The sequence below is a fragment of the Lithobates pipiens genome, unplaced genomic scaffold, assembly GCF_037356315.1.
Source record: "Lithobates pipiens isolate NorthernLeopardFrog02 unplaced genomic scaffold, aLitPip1_a1.2 Scaffold_19, whole genome shotgun sequence".
Lineage (NCBI taxonomy): Eukaryota > Metazoa > Chordata > Amphibia > Anura > Ranidae > Lithobates > Lithobates pipiens.
In genome coordinates this window covers 418,697,169-418,719,605 of record NW_027507764.1, presented here as the reverse complement: position 1 = coordinate 418,719,605, position 22,437 = coordinate 418,697,169, and the positions used below count along the sequence as shown (strand labels likewise).

The 22,437-nt window shown below is 44.4% G+C and overlaps 1 protein-coding gene across 1 annotated transcript in view; it reads left to right on the top strand.

The window, feature by feature from the left end:
* Positions 1 to 2,254, top strand: part of CLUL1 (clusterin like 1) — a 49,339-nt gene extending 47,085 nt beyond the window's left edge. Inside the window, exon 8 of the mRNA XM_077492545.1 lies at positions 889 to 2,254. Within this exon, the coding sequence (XP_077348671.1) occupies positions 889 to 1,065 (177 nt within the window). The 3' untranslated portion in view covers positions 1,066 to 2,254. The remainder of the gene's footprint in view (positions 1 to 888) is intronic.
* Positions 2,255 to 22,437: the final 20,183 nt, after the last annotated feature.

The following is a 22,437-nucleotide window of genomic DNA, read 5'->3' as shown; positions in this document are numbered from 1 at the left end:
GCTGCCGACGGCTCCGGTATGCGGCGGAGGGCACTGGAGACCACTATTATCGGAAACCAGACCACCCGCTGAAGAAGAGGATACCGGGGTTATGGCAGCCATAACAAAGATATCCCTCTTCAAACAGCCAACACATATCGGCGTGCAGCAGTCTGGAAGTGGTTAAGGACTCTAGATGGAAGATGTAAAAAAAAAAAACACTGATGTAAAAACAGATAAAAAAACTGTTGTCATGTCAAATGACATGCCAGGCGCAGCCTATTGCCAGCATTGGCACTATCCCAATTGGTGCCACGCCGAATTTGCAGCACTGCACCGATTTGCAAAAGTAGTTCCTGCACTGCTTTTGGTGACTTTGGGGGTGATTTCAATAGACATCAGTGCATGAACCCGCATAGATGTCTTTCAAATCATCCCCGAACTCGCGCTGAAACACAGGTTTTAAATCTTTCGAGTTCAGCTGAATTCACACGATTTCAAACCCGCCTTCAGTGTGAACGAGGGCTTAATTAAAGTTCTACTGTTGAAAGTTAAGCCACCCCATTAAAAAAAATCACTGATAATAATATCATATAAAAAGCATATGAACAAAGAACTATATAAACTCATTTAGAACATGCATGGTCACATACAGCGGACTACTGTAAATAATAAAGCATGTAATATTGAAAGAATGTTTGCATAAAAATATATATAAATAACATATAAATATAATTTAGAGAGATTATATGGGTAGAATGTTTTGTAATCCAGCACCAGACTTCATGTCAGGACTCTCAGCTTTGTCAGCCCATAGAAGAAAGCTCTGCCATTTATAGAATTTTCACACTTTACCTTATTGCTGCAATTTTTTAATTATATTGACAAAATCTTCTCTTCTTTTTGTAGGTGTCGTCTAGTCCAAGTACAAAAGACCAGAATGTGTATGACACAGTTGTTGAAGTGAAAATCTTTGCTTCCCCAAATGTTGTGATCAGGCTTCCAGCCAATGTGGATATTGATAGCCAGCAATTCATACCTTATGTTGCAAAGCAAGCATTAGAACATTACAAACACAATTTTTAAAAGCTAAAATAATCATCTGTAAATATTTCAGACTTTGTTGCATGGAATGTTTTGCAACATTTCAGAAAGAAATATTTTTTTCATGATTTGTTGCTCTTTAATTCTGAAGTAGCTTTTCACTTCAGAATTTCTATTGTTTTTGTTTAAAGTAAACTAACACAGTGTTGTGCCGTTTGTTGTATTGGAGGCTGAAGTATATGTTTGCAGTCATCCTCAGATCCTAGTTTATGGGTTGGTTTACACCAATTTCTGCATTCTGCTTGCATTCTAGATTTGTTTCTGCATGCGCTTCCAGTGTAATTTTGATGCATTTTGCTGCTTTCCACTGCGCTCAACTTTTGTTAACTACACTGGAACATACTGCACTGGTGTGAACTAAGGCCATTGGAGTACATGGAAAGCACCGTGCATGTGTTTTTTGATGCTGACTAAAAACGCATTGGACTGCATCTGGTATGAACCAGCCCATAAACAACCAGAAATAAAATATGTGGCAGATAAAAGTGAACTGGATAACAAAACAAATTAGCGTGAAGTTTTGCAACTGATTGAACTTCTTCATTGCCTGTAGTAATATATCATTTTTACGCAATGAAACTGTAGGACATGGGTAAAAACTCTCAAACTACAATGTCTGTTCTAAACAAACCTATGCTTTTAGATCCTAGATCCTTATTTACAGATTTATGCAATATATTTATATTGAAATTAGTAAATAGGTGTGGCCCAAAAAAGCATGGTGACATTGAGCAGTTGTGATAAGAACCAAATGTACATATAACATGTGGTTGGAAGGAAAAATACCCAAAATAGTAGAAAAATATTCACCAAAATGATGACAATAGCATTGCATTTCATTGCACATGGCGCATACAGCCCAACAGTTGAGAAGTCTATAACTGAGCTTTTTGAAAATTGTTAAAGAAAACTTAGATCTATTCATAATGCTTGGTAATACTAGGCCTTATCAATGACAGAGGTATGCAGGGAAATTCAGTAACACAGAATGCCTTCAGTTGCCATTGTGCTGTGCTGGGCATCTGGTGTGCCCTGCGCCTTAGAGACCTTGATGAGGCTTCCATGTATGTTTAACAATTTGCATTAAAACAGAGGCTGCACAATATTTGTTACATAGTTACATAGTAGGTAAGGTTGAATAAAGACATTAGTCCATCCAGTTCAACCTGTATATGTGTGTCAGTGTCTATAATTATTTCCCATATCCCTGTATGTTGTGTTCTTTAACCACTTGCTGACCAGCTCACCTACATTTACTGTGGCAGGTTGAGTCTCCTGCACGAACCAACGTACCTGTACGTCGGCTCGTGCAAAGGAGGATAGTGGGCTCAAGCACACGCACCGCATGCCGTGGGATCACGCCCACGGGTCCCGTGGACTTGATGTCCGCCTGCGGTCCGCAATCGCTGTGTACAGAGGCAGAAAAGGGAACTGCGTATGTAAACAAGGCGATTCCCAGTTCTGCCTAATGACATGTCAGAGATCTTCTGTTCCCAGTGATCTCTGTCATGTTCCAGTGGGCCCATCACCCCTACAGTTAGAACACACCCAGGAAAAACACTTAACCCCTTGATCACGCCCTAGTGTTAAACCCTTCCATGCAAGTGTCATTTTTACATTGATTGGTGCATTTTTAGCACTGATCAATGTAATAATGTCACTGGTCCCCAAAAAGTGTAATTTGGGGTCAGATTTGTCGGCCACAATGTTGTAGTCTCGTTAAAAATCGCAGATCACTGCCATTACTAGTAAAAACAATGAAAAAAAGAATAAAAGTCCCTAAATCTATCCCGTAGTTTGTAGACAAGATAACTTTTGCGCAAACCAAACAGTATATGCTTATATGCATATCGGCCTAAACTGATGAATAAATTAGTAAATTTAAACCGCAGAGGTAAAAAAAAAAACTTACATTTTGTTTGGACACAGAGCCGCTTGACCACGCAATTGTCAGTTAAAGAGACCCAGTGCTGTATTGCAAAAAATGGTCTGGTCATTAAGGGGCAAATCCTTCCGGGGCTGAAGTGGTTAACATGCACATCCAAGAGTCTTAAGAATATTCATACTGCCTGCTGCCATCACCAATTCTGGAAGAGAGTTCCACAGCCTTATTTCCAAGTGAAAACCCCCTGTGCAGTTTAAGTTTAAACCGCTTCTCCTCCAATCTGATTGTGTGGCCCCAAGTCCTCTGATACCCTGTACACACGATAGGATTTTCCAACAACAAAACCGTGGATTTTTTTTCAGAAGGATGTTGGCTCCAACTTTTCTTGCATACACACGGTCCCACAAATGTTGTCGGAATTTCCGAACGTCAAGAACATGGTGACGTACAACATGTACGATGAGCCAAGTGAAGCCAAAATGAAGTTCAATAGCCAGTGAGGCTCTTCTGCTCGATTCCGAGCATGCGTTGACTTTTGTGTGTCGGAATTGTGTACACACGCTCTGAATTTCCGACATCAAGTCTTGTTGTCAGAAAATTTGAGAACCTGCTCTCACACATTTGTTGGCGGAAATTCCGACAATGAATGCTCTATGGAGCATACACACGGTCGTACTTTCCGACAACAAGCTCACATCCAACATTTGTTGTGGGAAAATTCTATCGTGTGTACAGGGTATTACATCCCCTGAGACTGAATAGTTTTTTTTCCTATGCTGGGATCACCATTGAGATATTTGTAATTGGTTGTATGTGACCTCTCAAGCGTTGCTTCTCATGCAAGAATAAATTTAGTGCTTGTAGTTGAGGTGTAATTGAGCTCGTTATTGAAGTCGTCCAGCCACTTATTGAGGGTCATAGCTCGACGACCTGAGGTTGCTACCCCACCAATGGTCAAAATTTGGGGCTCCTATCATCTATGGTTCTGGAGCTACAGGTCTCCTTGCACAGTCTGTCAGAAGCTACATACAGAGCAGTCAGTTTAAATACAAGCACACTCTGTTTGCAGCAGATTTAGAATGAGCTCACAAAGTCTCCCCTTCTTATCAGAGGTACTGAGCTCAATTGACAGCTTAGAGTCTTGGACCAATGGTAAAGTACCATCAGCCCAAGATGCCAAATAAAAATGCTGCAGTGGAGGCACGCCTCTCACTGAAGTGTCCTAGAAGGGGACATGCGTTGAAAAGACACATGCTCCCTTCCAGCCCAGCCCTCTTAACCACTTGCCGACCACACTATAGCCAAATGCCGGCTACAGCACGGCTCAAAAACTCTGGGAGGGCGTACATTGACGTCCTCCCAGAATCCAGGGGGCACGCACTCGTATTCTCAACGGCCATTTACCACGTGATTGCTCTGTCAAATGACGGAGTGATCACTTGTAAACAAACCGGCGTTCCTCTCTCTGTACCGATCAGTACAGTGTGAGGGTAGAGGGGAGAGATCAGTGGCGGCAGCGGTGTGAGCTGGATGTGTAGTGCCCACAGCACTGATATGTGACCATTCCAGTCATCCATCCATACTCAGCCATTCATGCTGAAGCATACCCACCCATACTCATCCATCCATCTATGCTCACCCATTGCAAAAAATTACAACTTCAAAAAACTCACCATGCCTCTAACGAAATACCTTGGAATGTCTACTTTCTAAAAAAGGTAATTTGGGGGGTATTTGCACTTCCCTGGCTTGTTAGGCTACTATCAAATTGGGGCAAGCAGGAGCCGGCAGTAAAGCGGTGCTATTTTTAGAGCTGCTTTACCATTGTTTTAGCGGCACTATCGTGCACTAGCAGGGCGGTTTTAACCCCCTGCTAGTGGCCGAAAAATGGTTAAAACCGTTGGCCGCTTGCAGGGGTAGCAGTATTTTCAATGGGAAGAGGCGAATTAGGAGCAGTGAATACACCGCTCCTACAGCACTGCAAAGATGCAGCCTGCAGGACTATTTTGACCGTTCTGCAAGCGCACCGCTCCAGTGTGAAAGCCCTTGGGCTTTCACACTGGAGACACAGGAGAGGCTCTTTACAGGCGCTATTTTTAGTGCTGCAGCGCTTGTAAAGTACCTCAGTGTGAAAGTAGCCTCAGGGTCTCAAGAAATGAGATACACCTGCTCTTCTGGGGTCCCTCTGCGGCTGTCTCGGCTCCCCCCCCCCCCCCGCAAGGACTCCACAACTTCATGCAAGCTCCCTCGCATGATGTGGAGTGCTTGCGGGCGCGCTCCCGTGATACAGCTGGCGGCCATAGCCGCTCACTGTATCACTCGGCCCCGCCCGCGCCGTGACATTGGATGTGATTGACAACAGCGCGAGACAATGGCTGCACTGCTTTCAATCCATCCACTCTAGCCAATCAACGGCCAGGGTGAGCGGCGAAGAGGATGTTGGGGGCAAGCGCGGGACGTTCGAGGGGTCAGGTAAGTAAAAACGGGGGGGGGGGGGCTGGGGGAGCCGACATTGTTAGATGTTTTTTCACCTTAATGCATAGAGTGCATTAAGGTGAAAAAAAATTTACCTTTACAACTCCTTTAACTACAAGTAAAAAACATGGGTGTGTTTACTCGTATAAGATTTACCCACAATCCCATGTTTTTGTCACACAGTTAAGAGGGAGAATGAGAATCTGCTGCTGCTGAAAAGGTACAAGCTAAATCATATAATATTATGCTATGTGTTATAAGATAATAATTTATTATGTATCTATTTACTGTGACATTACTGGTTTGAAGTTTTAACTTCAAACTTCAGTAATTTGTCCATTAAGCCACCTGCTTCAGTAACATTTTTGAAAATATAGTAAATTACCTTTAAAATAATATATAATAATTATTTGTATATTACTTACTTATGTAGCGGTGCATCCATGGGGTCACTGCGTGTTTCAACATCCATACATCACCCTGCTGGTCAGACATCCATTTTACGCACATTTTTCCAATCAATGAACAATCTCTTGCTTATTTTTTGTTTTTTTTTATTAGAGGATTGAACTTGGATGGGGAAAAGGGACATGATGAATCTTTAGTAATGGAAATAAATGTAGTTGAATCTAAACAAACAGTCTCTGCTACTTTACATCTCCTCCAGCACACTCATACCTCCCACCTTTCTGAAATGGGAATGAGTGACAACTATCAGCAATAGTATGCAGGCATAGGACACACCCCTTGCCACGCCCCCTTAAAAGGAGAATTGTATAAAAAAAAAAATGATTGGTTATACTCACAAGTGCTTTTTACCACTACTATTCCTTTATATTGACTTTTGGTGTTTACAAATGCAGCAATGTCGAAATCAGGGACAGTTGGGAGCTATGAGCACACTACTTGAGATCACTGTCTTTCCTTACTGTCCAGTTCCAGATTCCATGGCTAGGCCTCACTCTGAATAAGTCCTAACGTTTTCCTAGTAGCAACCATTTTAGAAGATAATTGTGCTAACTGATCCTTGGTGGACTACTGCGCCCAGCATATCCGATGCAAGTCCTGCCAACCTTCCTGGCTGCAGCAACTTTACTCCAAAAACACCACAGTCTCTCCTTCTGGCTCCACATCCAATCCTGGCATGTCTCCCAGAGCTTCTCAATCACCGACCCCGACATGGATCCCTCCTGAATAGGGATGAGCCGAACACCCCCCGGTTCGGTTCGCACCAGAACTTGCGAACGACCCCTGCGTTCGGTACGAACGTTAGAACCCCATTGAAGTCTATGGGACTCGAACGTTCGAATTGGAAAGTGCTAATTTTAACGGCTAATATGCAAGATAGTGTCCTAAAAAGGGTTTGGGGACCTGCCTCCTGCCTCAGGGGACATGGGTCACTGCAAAAAAAAGTTTTAAAAACTGCCGTTTTGGAGGGAGCACTGATTTTAATGACGATTAAAGTGAAAAAAAAAAGTGAAATATTCCTTTAAATATGGTGCCTGGGGGGTGTCTGTAGTATGCCTGTGAAGTGCCATGTGTTTCCCGTGTTTAGAACAGTCCCTGCACAAAATGACATTAAACGGAAATAACACCATTTAAAACTGCTTGCGGTTTTAATGTTATATCTGGTTCCTGCAATATGGTTGAAAATCATTGAGAAACATGGCATGGGTAGCCCTCCCTGCCCATTACCAGCCTATTTGGGTCTTGTACGCATATTAAGGGGAACCCCGTACCCATATTAAAAAAAGGAAATGCGTGTGGCCCCCAGGCCCTATATACTCAGAACAGCAGTATACAGGCGGTGCAAACAAGACAGGGACTGTGTAGGTTTGTTGTGTTAAGTTGAATCTGTTTGTCATTTTCAACCGGTACATTTTTAAAGTGTAGCTCCAGTCAAAAAAACTATCTTTAAGCTTTTTGGAAAACATAGGGAAGGGTTATCACCCCTGTATAATTTGTTTTTTCGTCCATCTTTTTTCATCTCACTTGCTGCTGTCTCCTTGCGTTTGCAAGTAGGAGATGTTTGTAAGTTGGATGTTTGAAAGTAGGGGCCTGCCCTATATTATAGCGGTATGTACTGGGTACAGAGCACGCAGACAGCACGCACTATCTCCTAACACTACTGACTGCAAGCTCTATTATTAACCACTTGTTAGCCCAATGTTTGCATAAAGTGAAAGATGAAGTTATGCTGAGTAAATAGATATCAAACATGTCACTCTTCAAAATTGCACATGCCCGTGGAATGGCGCCAAACGTCGCTACTTAAAAAATCCCCATAGGCGACGCTTTAATTTTTTTTTTACTGGTTACATGTTTTGAGTTGCAGAGGAGGTCTAGGACTAGAATTATTGCTCTCGCTCTAACATTCTCGGCGATACCTCACATGTGTGGCACATGCGAGCACATGGGGACATGGGCGCTTTAATTTTTATTTTATTTTTTTATTGTTCATTTTACTTTATTTATGTTAGTTTGACATTTTTTTCCCCAAAAATATATTTTTGATCACTTTTATTCCTATTACAAGAAATGTAGACATCCCTTGTAATAGGAATATGGGGTGACAGGTCCTCTTTACAGTTAAATCTGGAGGGTCAATATGACCCCACATCTCACCTCTAGGCTGGGAAGCCTGAAATAAAAAATAAAAAAAAGATTCTGGCTTTGATCGTACTGGCGAGTTGGTAGAAGCACCGGAGGGCGGTGAGGGGTGGGGGGCGTCTATGGCTGGGTATTTCAGGGTATCACCGAGTATGGCTGGGTATCTCTGAGTATGGCTGGGTATGGCAATTTATGGCAGGGTATTACGGAGTATTGGCGGGGTATTGGCGGGGTACTACAGAGTAATAGCAGGGTACTGCAGAGTATTGGGGGGTACTACAGAGTAATGGCAGGGTACTGCAGAGTATTGGGGGTACTGCAGAGTAATGGCGGGTACTGCAGAGTAATGGCGGGTACTGCAGAGTATTGGGGGGTACTGCAGAGTAATGGGGGTTACTGCAGAGTAATGGGGGTTACTGCAGAGTAATGGCAGGGTACTGCACTGCAGAGTAATGGCAGGGTACTGCACTGCAGAGTAATGGTGGGGTACTGCAGAGTAATGGCAGGGTACTGCAGAGTATGCACTAGTATTGCAGAGTATTGGCAGGGAATTGAGGGGTTAAATTCGGTGAGCAGCGATGTGGGCACTGCAGATGCAGCCCACATCGCTGCTGACACCGATCTCTTTCCCCTCCGCTGTACCGATCGGTACAGAGAGGGGAGGGAGGAACAGGCGTCATAACATGACGCCGGTTTGTTTCCAAGTGATCACTCCGTCATTTGACGGAGCAATCACGTGGTAAACGGCCGCTATGAGCGGCCGTTTACCGTGATCCGTGATGCGACCCGGTGGTCACGGATGCTCTCGAGTGCGCACACCTCGGGGCACGCGAGAGCAGAATTCTGGGAGGCCGTTAATTAACGGCCTCTCAGAGTTAAACAACCCCCCTGAAGCCGTTAATCGGCAATGGGCAGTTGTTAAGTGGTTAAAGCTAGATCACTAGCTATATAGGTGAGGTGAATATAGTGGTGTATACTGCGGTCAGGGCACAGACAACAACCACTACACAGCAGCAAGATAGGAAATCAGCCAAAAACGATTGGTGTGTACTGTGTTGAAGGTACACAGAACACCCACTGCTTCAGATGCCAAGTAACACACTACACGAAGCCGCCTCAAAGGCGGCCTTATATAGTGTGGGGCGTGCACTACACAGCCTGAGCTATGATTGGCCACAGGCAGGATGCCTGTGGCCAATCATGGCTCTCCTCGCTGCCGGCGCTGCGATTGGCCAAGCATGCGGGGTCACAGTGCATGCTTGGCCAATCATGGGGCAGCAATGCACTGCGCCACCGCAGTGCATTGTGGTCCGCGCGCGCGTCACTCGAATTTTGACGCGAACGGCCCAAACGTTCGGAATTCGCCGAACGGCCGAACAGCCAATGTTCGAGTCGAACGTACGTTCGACTCGAACACGAAGCTCATCCCTACTCCTGAATGACTTTCTTAGCTGTGCTCCCCATTGTCTTCCTCCTGCTCCTGTTCCAGAACACCTCTCAATGACCATGTAAAGAGAGGCTCCCTCTAAGCTCCCGAGCTCCAGGCCTGGAGTACAACCCCCCCCCCCCCCACCACCACCAGAAAGGGGTCCCTCAAGGGCCACCACAGCCTAACATGCCATCATTTAATTCTTGTACCTGGCAACTCCTCCCACAACAGTTTGACCATGGGTATATACAGGAGGTCTGTTATTTTTGTCTTTCACTAAATATATTTAATGTACTTTAGGTAGATTAATTATTCATCAATTGGTGCTACAACATCAATTAGGCCTCTTTCACACTGGGGAGGTGAGGGCGTCGGCGGTAAAGAGACGCTATTTTTAGCGTTGCTTTACCGTTGTTTTAGCGGCAGTATGCTGCCACTATCGGGGCGGTCTTAACCCCCACTAGCGGCCCGAAAAATGGTTAAAACCACCCGCAAAGCGCCGCTGCAGGGGCATTTTGCCGGCGGTATAGCTGCACTGCCCCATTGATTTCAATGGGTAGGAGCGTTTTAGGAGCGGTGAATACACTGCTCCTTCACCGCTCCAAAGATGCGGCTAGCAGGACTTTTTTTCACCGTCCTGCTAGCGCACCGCTCCAGTGTGAAAGCCCTCCGACTTTCACACTGGAGTGAAAGGGGCCGGTTTTTTTAGGCACTACACAGGCGCTATTTTTAGCGCTGTAGCACATGAAAACCGCCTCAGTGTGAAAGGGGCCTTAATAATTGCAGAATGCAGAATTGCCATACAATAGTGAGTCTTCAAGAATTAAGGTCCACACAACCAATCATAATCACCCCATCAACGTTCCATAGAACAGTGCACTCACACCAGCTTCAGGCCCAAAGTGAAACAATAAAAAACAATGAATGGCACCCTGTGAAATCAGTGAACAAACATATTTAAAGCTGCCCCTTTAAAAGTGAACAAGTCACCAAAATCTGCAGAAAACATATATATTAAAGGATGAGATGCCAGGGATGTTCAGAGAATCAAAATATAGCTAGCTTAAAAGTCCATATGTGATGAATCCCAACACCAAAATGTGATGCTCAAAAATAAATTTCTAGTTCTTCATCCAGAGTGATCAATAGATGGGTGGCCACTCACCAGAGATTTATGGCCCCTTTTTACAGGAAGGTCAAACAGCGCTTCTGGAATATCAATTGATTCCACTGACAGCACAGTTCCACTCCACTGGCCCCTTGAGATGAAACTAGGATGGGAAAAATTACTCCACAAGAGACATAGAGGAAGATCTCATAGTGTAGCAATTTTAATAAGTAAAAAAGTTTGACAAAAACAAATGGCGATTACACTCACATGTTACAGTGCCGATCCGAGCACCAGGTGTAATCAGCATGTGAAAGCTGGCTAGTCCTTGAAGGATGGCATGTAGTCCGCGTTTCTCATAATATATATATATATATATATATATATATATATATATATATATATATATATATATATATATATTAAATCTATACACAAATGCTTTGCCTTTCATTTCTATTTTAAACTAAATGGGTTGTTTTACAAGGTATTCCTTTGCAATCACTTTATCTGAACAAACTGAAGTTAGAAGCTAATTGGCTACCATGCACAGCTGCACCAGATTTTGCACTCTCCAGTTTTAGATCAACCCCTGTATGTCAATTATTCTGTGATTTGTATGTTCCCACCATAGTCCTGAAGATAACATAAGTTCAAGACATGCTAATTAGGTCTACAGTTAGCATCAAAAGGCAGTTGGATTTCCAATCATTGATGTTTTCCCAAACTATTATATTTTTGCTCACATGATGCCTTGGTAAGGCAAGATGAACTACCAAATCGGTTGTCTTTTATCATTCCTGCTGCACAAAGTACAAGGCTTGCCTCGTCTGGGTCGTTGCTATTCGTGCCCCAGTGATGCCCCATGACTTAAAGAGGTTGTAAATCTTCACTGGTAAATTGTACCTATATGTAAGCCTATAATAAGGATTACCTATAGGTACTGGAAATTTCTCCTAAATGCACGCCGTTTAGGAGATATTTGCTGTACACTGCACCAATGATGTCATCGGTACATGCGCTGTGAAGAAGTAGTGGATCGTGCGGTCTCTTCAATAGCAAGTGCCGTAACTGGCAGCTACCACGCGACTCTGTCCAGTCACAGAGCTGGAGTCCGCGGCCCCAGAAGGAAGAGGGGCAAACATGGATGCAGCCTGCAGCGGGGACAGTTTGGGCTTCGTTTGCAGGTAAGTGTCACATAATGTGCTAGTATGTGATGCATACTAGCACATTATGCTTTTACTCTACAAGGAAATAAAAAGGATGTAAAACCCAGGGTTTACTTCTGCTTTAAGGTTCATCTGAGCTACTACAAGAAAGAGTGTCCTCATTGTTCCAGTTAGTATGTGGGGTATCCCACAACTTTCTGAACTCTATCCATATTACTATTGCAATACATTTTTAGAAGACAACCCTTACGGTCTGTGATTTCTGGAGTCAGAGTATGAAGTTGCTGATTGCCTGGCTGCTGCACTAGCTGGAATAGAACCTGGGATACAGCAGTGTCTTCTTCCTCCGTATACCAGTGTCCTGATCCCCTTCACATAACTCCCCCACTGTAGTGTGCTCTGCCACTCTACACATCACCACCTACTGTAGTGTTCTGTACCCCCCTTCACATCACCCCCCCATAGTGTCCTCTGCCCCCCCCTTTTACAAACCCCAAAATGTGTATACATGTATTATATACTGGTGGTATACTGGTGGCACCTGAGAGAGCACCTGGGCTTTTCTTCAGTGGATCAGAGATCCAGTCAAATGCTGTATGACTTCCCTGAGTAAGAAGGGTCGCAGGCTTTCTGGTAAGCCTTAATTTTAACTTTCATGATGGATGTCACACAACTGGGTATTTGATCAGCATTTCAACAGGGTTTAGCAATGGAATTTACACATGGACTTTAGTCCAAAGTCGAGAGCATGCAGTAGCATCATCAGATGCAAGCAGGTGAAATGCTAAACCTGAAGCCAGGACCTCACGCATTAGACATTAAGGAAGGTTCTTAGTCTTTTTAAGCATATTTTTTTTTTAAATCAATGGGATTAAAAACGCTTAAGATGTGTTTTTGAGCATTTATCTCCGTTTAGTTTTTTTTACATTAGAGCATTTTTACGCCTGAAAAACTCTTCTCAGAATGCACAAGTGTTGTTTTTTTTTTTTTTAAGCCCCAAAACGCCCCTGCTAAAAACAGTTGATAACACCCTATGTGTCCATGGACACATAAGATAACATAATTGGGAGATTATTGACTGTAGAGAAAAAAAACAGTTTAGGGTTAAAGTTCATATGTCAAAGGTTATTTAGGGTTAGGGTTAAGACTTGGGTTAGGGTTAAGACTTAGGGTTAGGGGTTAGGGGGTTAGGGTTTCCCCTAGAAGAACAAGGTTAGGACTCAGGGATTTGCATAGGGACCTCCCCCAAAGGTCAAAGGTCAGGAGGCGTGTCCCAGAGGTCAAAGGTCAAGTGTCTGGCTGACCCACCCCCACCAAAGTGTTTCGCCTACCCCAAATAAGTCGGGGCTTGAACAAGTCAGGGGAAGCCTCTTTGTCTTGCCTGCTAGACAAAAAATGGGGAACAATGGCCTCCTCCAGAGTGACATTCATTACCATGGTTCTCAAATGTGGTATGTATGTAAAGCAAGGCTTTATAGGGGTAAAATTGAAGCAGGGCTTTACACCCCCCCCCCCCCCCCGGCTAAAGTGTGAGCTTATTCTGGTGAGGGATCTCAGCTTACTACCTTAGCTTAGTGAACAAGAACGTTGTGTTTGTGTGAAACACGTATACCCTATATCCTGTCTATCTCTGGCATATGTGAATAAAGGACTTTTCCACATTTAAGCTCCTGGTGGTGTGCGGCTGATTTTCTTCTATATTTATGGATGTAGACTAGCTCAGCTTGATTTAGTTCCTCGGGTGTTTTTGTAGCCTTGTTGAAGAACTTATACTTTTTTTATTCAGAATTTAACTTGCATGTGTTCTTTTTCCCACCCTGAGATTTAACTAGTTACGTCCCACTGCATGCTGATATGAGGTGAGCCAGTAATGTAGAAAATTGTTGGTCTATTCTTACTGTAGTTTTCCCTTCCTGTCTAGTGTCAGCATAATTCCCCCCCCCTCCCCACAATATACTGTTACATACTAGTTATTGAATACTCTTCTTGTTGGTCTTACTTGGTTATTACTTCAGTAGGAGGTGGTCCAGTGGGGTTGACCCTCTGTACACAGACATGGGGATAACCTAACAAAGAAAAGTAAGGGTAAGTACAGGGCAACATTTTCCGTAATAACACTTCCTGTCAATGATATTGTGAAAAATTTGAAATTCCCTTACCGGTAGATGAACTAATCAGAAAATGACTGTCACACATTCAGTCCAATTTTCATCCATCCATTGACGGATGAAAAACAGACAGAAAAGTACGGGTAAGTACAGGGCAACATTTTCCATAATAACACTACCTGTCAATAGTGTGAAAAATTTGAAATTCAGTTGCCGGTAGTTGAACTGATCAGAAATGACTGTCACACATGCAGTCCGTTTTTCATCCATCTATTGACGGATGAAAAACAGATAACAAGGGGGGGCGTGGCCAGCGTGCAGCGGTATGGACGTCTAGCACGAGAGCTCCGCTCCAGCGAAGGGATCTAACGCATACCGAGGCAGGGAATCTCAGATCTGGTTACACCGGACCGGGGCTGAACTCCTACTCACCCTCCGGAGATGACCCGCAAGCAAATTAATGCCGCCCAGCCGAAGAAACTCCGGGACTTCTTTACTACTAAAGGCCGCGAGGCCCAAAATGGCGCCGGCGGCGGCTCTCTGTCTCCTACAGGCGGACCTCTATCTCCATCCCCGTCTGCGACGCCGAGTCCGGGATCAGACAGGGACTCGCAGCGGCAATCCCCTGCTGCCTCAACCCCTCTATCGTGCAGCCCAGTTAAATCGAGGCCTCGCCTGACGAACGATCCACCAGGAGATAAGGTCAGTGCACAGCAGGGCTCTTTAGATGATACGAGAGAATTGGCTGACACTATTAACTCCTTCCCTACTGCGAACCAGCCCATATCTGATACCACTCTAAAAGATATGTTAATTTCCCTGCGGGGTTCGCTGCACTCTGATATGATGGAATGCATGAGGAATTTTAAATCTGAAGTGAACGAACTGGGGAGCAGAGTCGACCATGTTGAGAAAAAGATGGGGGAATACGCAACTTCTTACAATACACTGGTAGACTCCCATAACGATCAGGCAGACGAAGTAGCATGGCTCAAGGCTAAGCTCGCTGACCTCGAGGACAGGTCCCGCAGGAATAATATTAAGTTGCGTGGCGTGCCTGAGACCGTTCTTCCTGCCCAACTACATCAATACGCCAAAGATCTTGTGCTGACATTTCTGCCCTCAATCCCGACTACTGAACTGGTCATTGATCGGATCCACCGCCTCCCTAAACCGTCTCATCTCCCAGACAACACCCCCCGAGATGTTCTGATGAGGGTGCATTTCTACCACGTGAAGGAACATCTTATGGCGGCTTACCGTAAGAACCCTAATCCCCCGGGACAATATTCCACTCTTCAGCTATTTGCGGATCTTTCGCAATATACTATGCAAAAACGCAAGTCCCTTCTGTCAGTTACCAAGGCACTTAGGAACCATAATATCATATACAGATGGGGATACCCAACCAAACTCATTGCCACACGAGAAGGCAGGGTATCTGTAATCTCCAGACTGGCTGAAGGTTTAGCTATGCTTCGCTCGTGGGATATCCTGCCAGCCCAAACTTCAGACGACATCACGGCTGCTTCAACGTTGAATGTTAGCGACGATTGGCAAGTTGTGTCCCGCAAAAGGCATACTAAGAAAACTGACAACTAACTGCCTCGGTTAGACTTAGACTATTATGGCTATTTGATCGGCAAGATCCCTTTCGCCTTGGAGCTCTTAGCCCGTATATCTCCCCATTCTTAAATATGCGCAGTTTTTCTGCCACCAGATTCCAGAAGGAATTTAACTTTTTATCTCTTTACAAGTTGTTTTTTTGTTCCTATTTGACCGTTGTTTTTTTTTCATTTAACCCTCTTATTCCCTTTTCCTACCACTCGGAAATGGACGTAGAAGACCACACAAGGAGACGATCTTTCAGACATCTATACCATCACCCCACTGAATTTGGCTTCCGTGGAGCAGCCCTGGACTCACCAAGGTACTTTCTATGGCATTCCGTCTTACTTAAATGATGTCCATCCAGGTGACTTCTTTTAATGTCCGTGGCCTGAATCATCCCGCTAAACGTGCCTCGCTGTGGAGGGAGGCTCTCAGACTGAGGTCTGATGTCCTGTGTGTCCAGGAAACGCATTGGTTATCCTCTAGTGAACCCACTTTCAAACACAACAGATTTCCGCATATTTTCAGGGCTTCTGCCTCTACCAAAAAGAAGGGAGTACTAATCGCCATAAAGGACTCAGTTGCTTTCTCATTACAGGAATCCTTCCTTGATCCTGAGGGAAGATACTTAATCTTAATTGGCAGCTTCAATAACAAACTCTACACGATAGTCAATTTATACGCACCCAACACCCACCAATTGCGCTTCTTGAAAAAGCTCCTCCGCAAAGTGGATCTACTAATGCGAGGCAACCTAATAGTCTGCGGGGACTTCAACATTACACCCAACTACAAAATGGACACAACCTCTAAAGCGCAACGTTCTCTACCTACTCTGCAACCTGTGCTCTATTCTGAAGGACTATATGATGTTTGGCGATGCCAACACTCCACCGAACGAGATTACTCTTTCCACTCCCCCAGACACAACTCATACTCCCGTATAGATTTAATCTTGACTGACAAGCTACTGCTCCAAAGAATCTCCTCTTCGGCTATTCATGAAATTACTTGGTCGGACCACGCTCCCGTGTCCATCACGGTGGATGGGGAGCGTCCTCTGACACCTGCAAGTGTCTGGCGTGCCAACTCTCGCCTTCTTCAACAGCCGCAGCACGTTGCCTTCCTTACTAAACAACTGAAGGAATATTTTTCTTTTAATACCGCTTCTGTGTCTAGTCCATTTACTGTGTGGTGTGCCCATAAGGCTTTTATGAGAGGTATTCTCATTCAAATGAGTTCACGGGCAAGGAGGCAGAGGACACAAAAATTAGATTCCCTTCTTTCTGATATCAGACGACTAGAGGCCCAAAACAAAACTTCAACCGACACAGATCTTAGTGTAATGCATAAATTGAACAACCTACGGTGGGATCTCAGGCTCCTTTTGTTAGAGCAATATGACAAACATGTCCATTCTCTGAAACTATCCCACTACTCTTCCGGCAACCGAGCCGGCAAATTATTGGCCCAGAGACTAAAAGATTGTAAAACTAACATCCCTTTCTTAATTCGTAACTCAGATAACAGTAAATTGTATAACCCCATGGACATTGCAAACTCTTTTGCAGATTACTACTCTTCTTTGTATAATCTCAAGAATGACCCATCTACCTCACAACCTACTGAGGATGACATTCAAAAAATTTTTGCTGAGCTTACGCTCCCCACTCTGACACAGGAACAGCTAGAGACCCTCAACTCGCCTATCATGGAACCTGAGATCCGACGGGTCATTAAGACTCTTCCAAATGGAAAGTCCCCAGGCCCTGATGGGCTCCCGAATTGTTACTACAAGACCTTCTCTCAGGTTCTCTCCCTGGCTCTAGAAGCAGTTACGGCGTCTGAGTAAACTGCTTCTAGAGCCGGGGAGAGAACCTGAACCTCTGCCTCATTTCCCTCCGAAATGCTCAAGGCATTTATTGTCACCATCCCAAAGCCTGGGAAGGAACCTACTATTCCAGCTAACTTCAGGCCTATTTCTCTATTAAATACTGATGTGAAGCTATATGCCAAGATCCTGTCCCACAGGCTTCTTCCTATCCTTCCATCCTTGATCAAACCGGAACAAACTGGTTTTACAAAGGGACGGCAGGCATCGGACGCCACAAGGAGGGTGGTTAATATTTTGCATCACGCCGGGTCCTGTCGGATGCCTTCTCTGCTGCTGTCTTTGGTCGCGGAGAAGGCATTCGACAGGATACATTGGGGATATATGTCTCAGGCTCTGGGTAAATTTGGATTTTCGGGTCCCATTTTGTCGGCAATTCTTGCTTTGTACTCTTCCCCCTGCGCCCAGGTTTATACATCTAATATGCTTTCCTCCCCTTTCCCTATTTCAAATGGAACTAGGCAGGGTTGCCCCCTGTCCCCCTCCATTTTTAACCTTCTTATAGAGCTCCTTGCTGAAAAAATCAGAACTCACCCTGGCATATCAGGGTTTACGTTTCTAGGTAAATCCCATACTATAAGTCTCTTTGCGGACGACGTCATCCTCTTCCTATCCTCCCCACACTCTTCCCTGCCATGTGCTCACTCTATTCTTCATGATTTCAGTTGCATATCCTATTACAAAGGCCTAAACCTCTTCTCTCAACTCCAAATTAGTCTACAAAAAAGCTTCCCTTATACGTGGACAGAGTCGAGTATCCCCTATCTAGGCTTGCAGATTACACTTGACCCACTTAAACTAGCTGATGCCAACTATATCCCGTTAATTGCCAAGATAGAAAAAGAAGCGAAAAGGCTAACTAAAACAGAACTTACCTGGTCTGGCAGATTAGCATCCTTCAAGATGCTTCTACTTCCTCAAATACTGTACGTGTTCCACACGTTACCTATACCTCTTAAGAATAGTCACCTAAAAGCGCTCAATGGCATTCTCCGACAATATATTTGGGGCGGTAGGCGACCTAGATGCTCCAGACCTCTCCTAATTAAGCATAGATCAGTGGGCGGAATGGGTTTGATTGATTTGAAGGACTATTATAGGGCAGCTATACTTACCTCACTTAAATATTGGCTCTCCCCCTCACCAGATGTCCTCTGGTGTTTTATAGAACAGGCCCTCAGCCCGACAAACGATCTGCGTTTGCTTTTATTTCTGGACACATGGAGACCCCTCCCCTTACGCCACCTTTCTCCAACACTTCAGGCCTCCTTGCTAGCTTGGAGGGATTTACATAGCTTAACTGATGCATCCTCTGAAGTTGCAGAACTCCCCGTACCTATAGAGATTTTACACCACATGATCCCATACACAGACTTCTCACGATGGAAGGCTCGAGGTATCTCCCACATTGCTAACCTATTTCAGGACAATTCACCTAAACTATTTGAGTCACTTAGAGAAGAATTTGGCTTGCTCCCTATGGACCATTATCGATATTTACAAACAATACATCTTCTTAAATCATTAGGATCCCCCCATATTTTTATTCTAGATAAACTGTGGCAATTTTACACAAAATCTCCTCCCCCTCCTAAAGGGATATCTCTTTTCTACTCCGCTTTTCAAAATAAACTCACTTTCACTAACTCTCGTCCTTACATTAAATGGTCGTCAGACTTCAATAAGAGTTTTGCTCCTCATGAATGGCAAAAAGCATTTCAAACTATATATAAAGCTTCCAAATGTGTGAACCACTGGGAGCTCTCACAAAAAATAGCCCTAAGATGGTACCTGTCACCGTACCTCATGGCAAAATTCTCATCATCCAATTCCCCCTTGTGTTGGAGAGGGTGCGGAGAGGTAGGCAACATCTCGCATATGTTCTGGTTCTGTAAACACCTCTCTAGTTTCTGGGGCAATGTGTTCCAATGTATCTCACGCATTACAGTGATATTAACACCACTGAAACCCGAGCTAGCAGTCCTGGACCTGGGTATTGAGAGCCTACCTCCTAGCTGTCGAACAGTAGTTACGTACATCCTATTGGCGGCTAGATTGCTGATCACCAGAAATTGGAAATCCAACAGAGCCCCTAATCTCTCTGAAGTACTTGGTATTACCAGACAAAATCATATCTTTGAATCATTACTAGCTGGCAGAGGTGGGGCCCGAAAGAGCCTGGACAGCCAATGGAGAGTTTGGGTTGACTGGTCTGTAATGAATCAATGAATGAATAGATGTCTCTTATTGCTCTTGATTGCGATTATAACCATGTTAATACTAGCTTATTGACGAGCTTAGCGGTATTGGTTTACGTCTGTCCTCTCCTTGTCCATCCATCCATCCATTGATCCGAGTTCCCTGATTCTCTTACCCTTCCCTAATAATTTTCTTTGTGTTTTGTTCTATTACAATTCCACAATGGTAAGACTACCACTTATGTATGCATGAATGTCATGACAATTAGTGTATGACACAACTTCTTGTATGTCCATTGTGTAATACGTATAATATATATACTTGTTGTACTTATATTTTTGTTGAAACCTTTCAATAAAAACTAATTAAAAAAAAAAAAACAGATATCAATGCATCTCTATGGAAAATTGGATGTAAATGGAGGATCATAAGTTAACATCCGCATCCGTCAACATCGTTTTTTGATCAAAGCTTTATTTTTCATCCGTTAAAAAAATGGAATGGACTAAAAACGGATGTAAACAAACAGTTCTTTTTCCATCTGTTTTTGCATTGGTAGTGGATGAAAAAAAAACTGATGAGAAACTGATGAGCAGCTAAAGAAAAACTTCATTGTCTTTTTCTTTGAAAAGACATGACTGAGCTGATTAATGAACGGTCCACATGTGTGAAAGGGGCCATAATAGAGGAATATGAACACACCAAGGAAAATTTTAAAAGAAAACTTTTTTTTGTTTGTTTTTTAATGATTCATTTGTAACAATATATTCACATTGTGCCTTTTACCAAAAAGAAAGACCTCATATTTTTAATGCTGTGACATATTCTGAGTATTTGTCTCCCTCTTCAGGTCTCCTCTTGTAGTTGCACCTACTCACAATGCATCACTGGTGGTCTGGCTTCCTGCACACAGGAAGTTTTTTTTTAGAAAAGCAGGGTTATAAAATGCGCCTAAAGCCTGTGTGTTCATTCATTCCACTGGCCAGAATATTCATTTATTCTGGGCACTGGAATGAATGAACATTCAAGTGCTAAACACACCTAGCACTTAAGTTGGAGGTTTTTGTGGCAAAAATGCTCCTCTTCAAACCACGCGGGCACTAGATCTTTTTTTTTTTTTTTCTGCCTATGAATGTCACTAAATGCCTGTAAATGCCTATGGGTGCAAGGATAAATATTCTAACATAGAGCAGCATTTAGAGGCAGAAAAGGGCCACAAGTGTCCTTAGAGTGGTTCCCTTCACCTTTCATGTTCATTTAATTGCTTCAGATCCGCTTTTCCAGGAGTATGTCTATTGACGTCCTCCAGTTTTCAGGCTCGCAATGCCCCCTGTAGGACGCACCCTGCACGCGATTTGACCACCCGAGTGATCGCAGATCCGAATAAGGGGCCGATCCCGGCACCTTACCATGTGATCAGCTGTCAGCCAGTGACAGCTGATCACGTGATGTAAACAGAAGATCGGTAATCGTTTTTGTTTTTCTTCTCATGCTGACAGTGTGAGGAGAAAAAAAGCTGACCGCCAGCTTCTGTTTGAAGGGACATCGGTCCCGAAGAGGAAGAGCCTCTGTGCCCACCAGTACCGCCTGACAGTGCCAGCAATCAGTGACCACAAGTGCCACCTATCATTGCCTTATCAGTGCTGCCTATCAGTGTCACCTAACAGTGCTGATCGGTGCCCATTACTGCCGCCCATCAGTGCCCTTCAGTGCCCACCGGTGCCTCTTATTAGTGCCCATCAGTGTCGCCTTATCAGTCCAGCCTATCAGTGCCCATCAGTGTAGCCTCATCAGCGTACATCAATGAAGGAGAAAAAAATACCTGTTTGCAAAATGTATTAATAAAATATAAAACAGTTTTGTATTTTTTTTTTTTTAATTCGGTCATTTTTAATTTTTGTAACAAAAAATAAATACCGCAGAGGTGATCAAATACCACCAAAAGAAAGCTCTATTTGTGGGGAAAAAAGATAAAAATGTCATTTGGGTACAGTGTTGTATGACCGCGCAATTGTCATTCAAAGAGTGGCAGCGCTGAAAGCTGAAAATTGGTCTGGAGGGGATTAGGTGCCCAGTAAGCATTGGCCTGGGCAGGAGGGGGATTGGGTGCCCAGTAAGCATTGGCCTGGGCAGGAGGGGGATTGGGTGCCCAGTAAGCATTGGTCTGGGCAGGAGGGGGGTTGGGTGCCCAGTAAGCATTGGTCTGGGCAGGAGGGGGGTTGGGTGCCCAGTAAGCATTGGTCTGGGCAGGAAGGGGGTTAGGTGCCCAGTAAGCATTGGTCTGGGCAGGAGGGGGGTTAGGTGCCCAGTAAGCATTGGTCTGGGCAGGAGGGGGGTTAGGTGCCCAGTAAGCATTGATCTGGGCAGGAGGGGGGTTAGGTGCCCAGTAAGCATTGATCTGGGCAGGAGGGGGATTGGGTGCCCAGTAAGCATTAATCTGGGCAGGAGGGGGGTTGGGTGCCCAGTAAGCATTGGTCTGGGCAGGAGGGAGGTTGGGTGCCCAGTAAGCTTTGGTCTGGGCAGGAGGGGGGTTAGGTGCCCAGTAGGCATTGGTCTGGGCAGGAGGGGGTTGGGTGCCCAGTAAGCATTCGTCTGGGCAGGAGGGGGGTTAGGTGCGTTGGGTGCCCAGTAAGCATTGGTCTGGGCAGGAGGGGGGTTGGGTGCCCAGTAAGCAAGTGGTTAAAGCTGATAGAATGTACCAGAGTAAAATGTTGAAGGTACACACCATGTAAGCACATGGACGCAGTACATATACACTGACACACACAGACTGTCCATGTTCAGGGAGGTAAATGTAAAAGGAAACGAACATGCATAGCTGCAGATAAACCATTAGAATGCTCTCCTCCACAGAAGCGGGGAGCCTGGG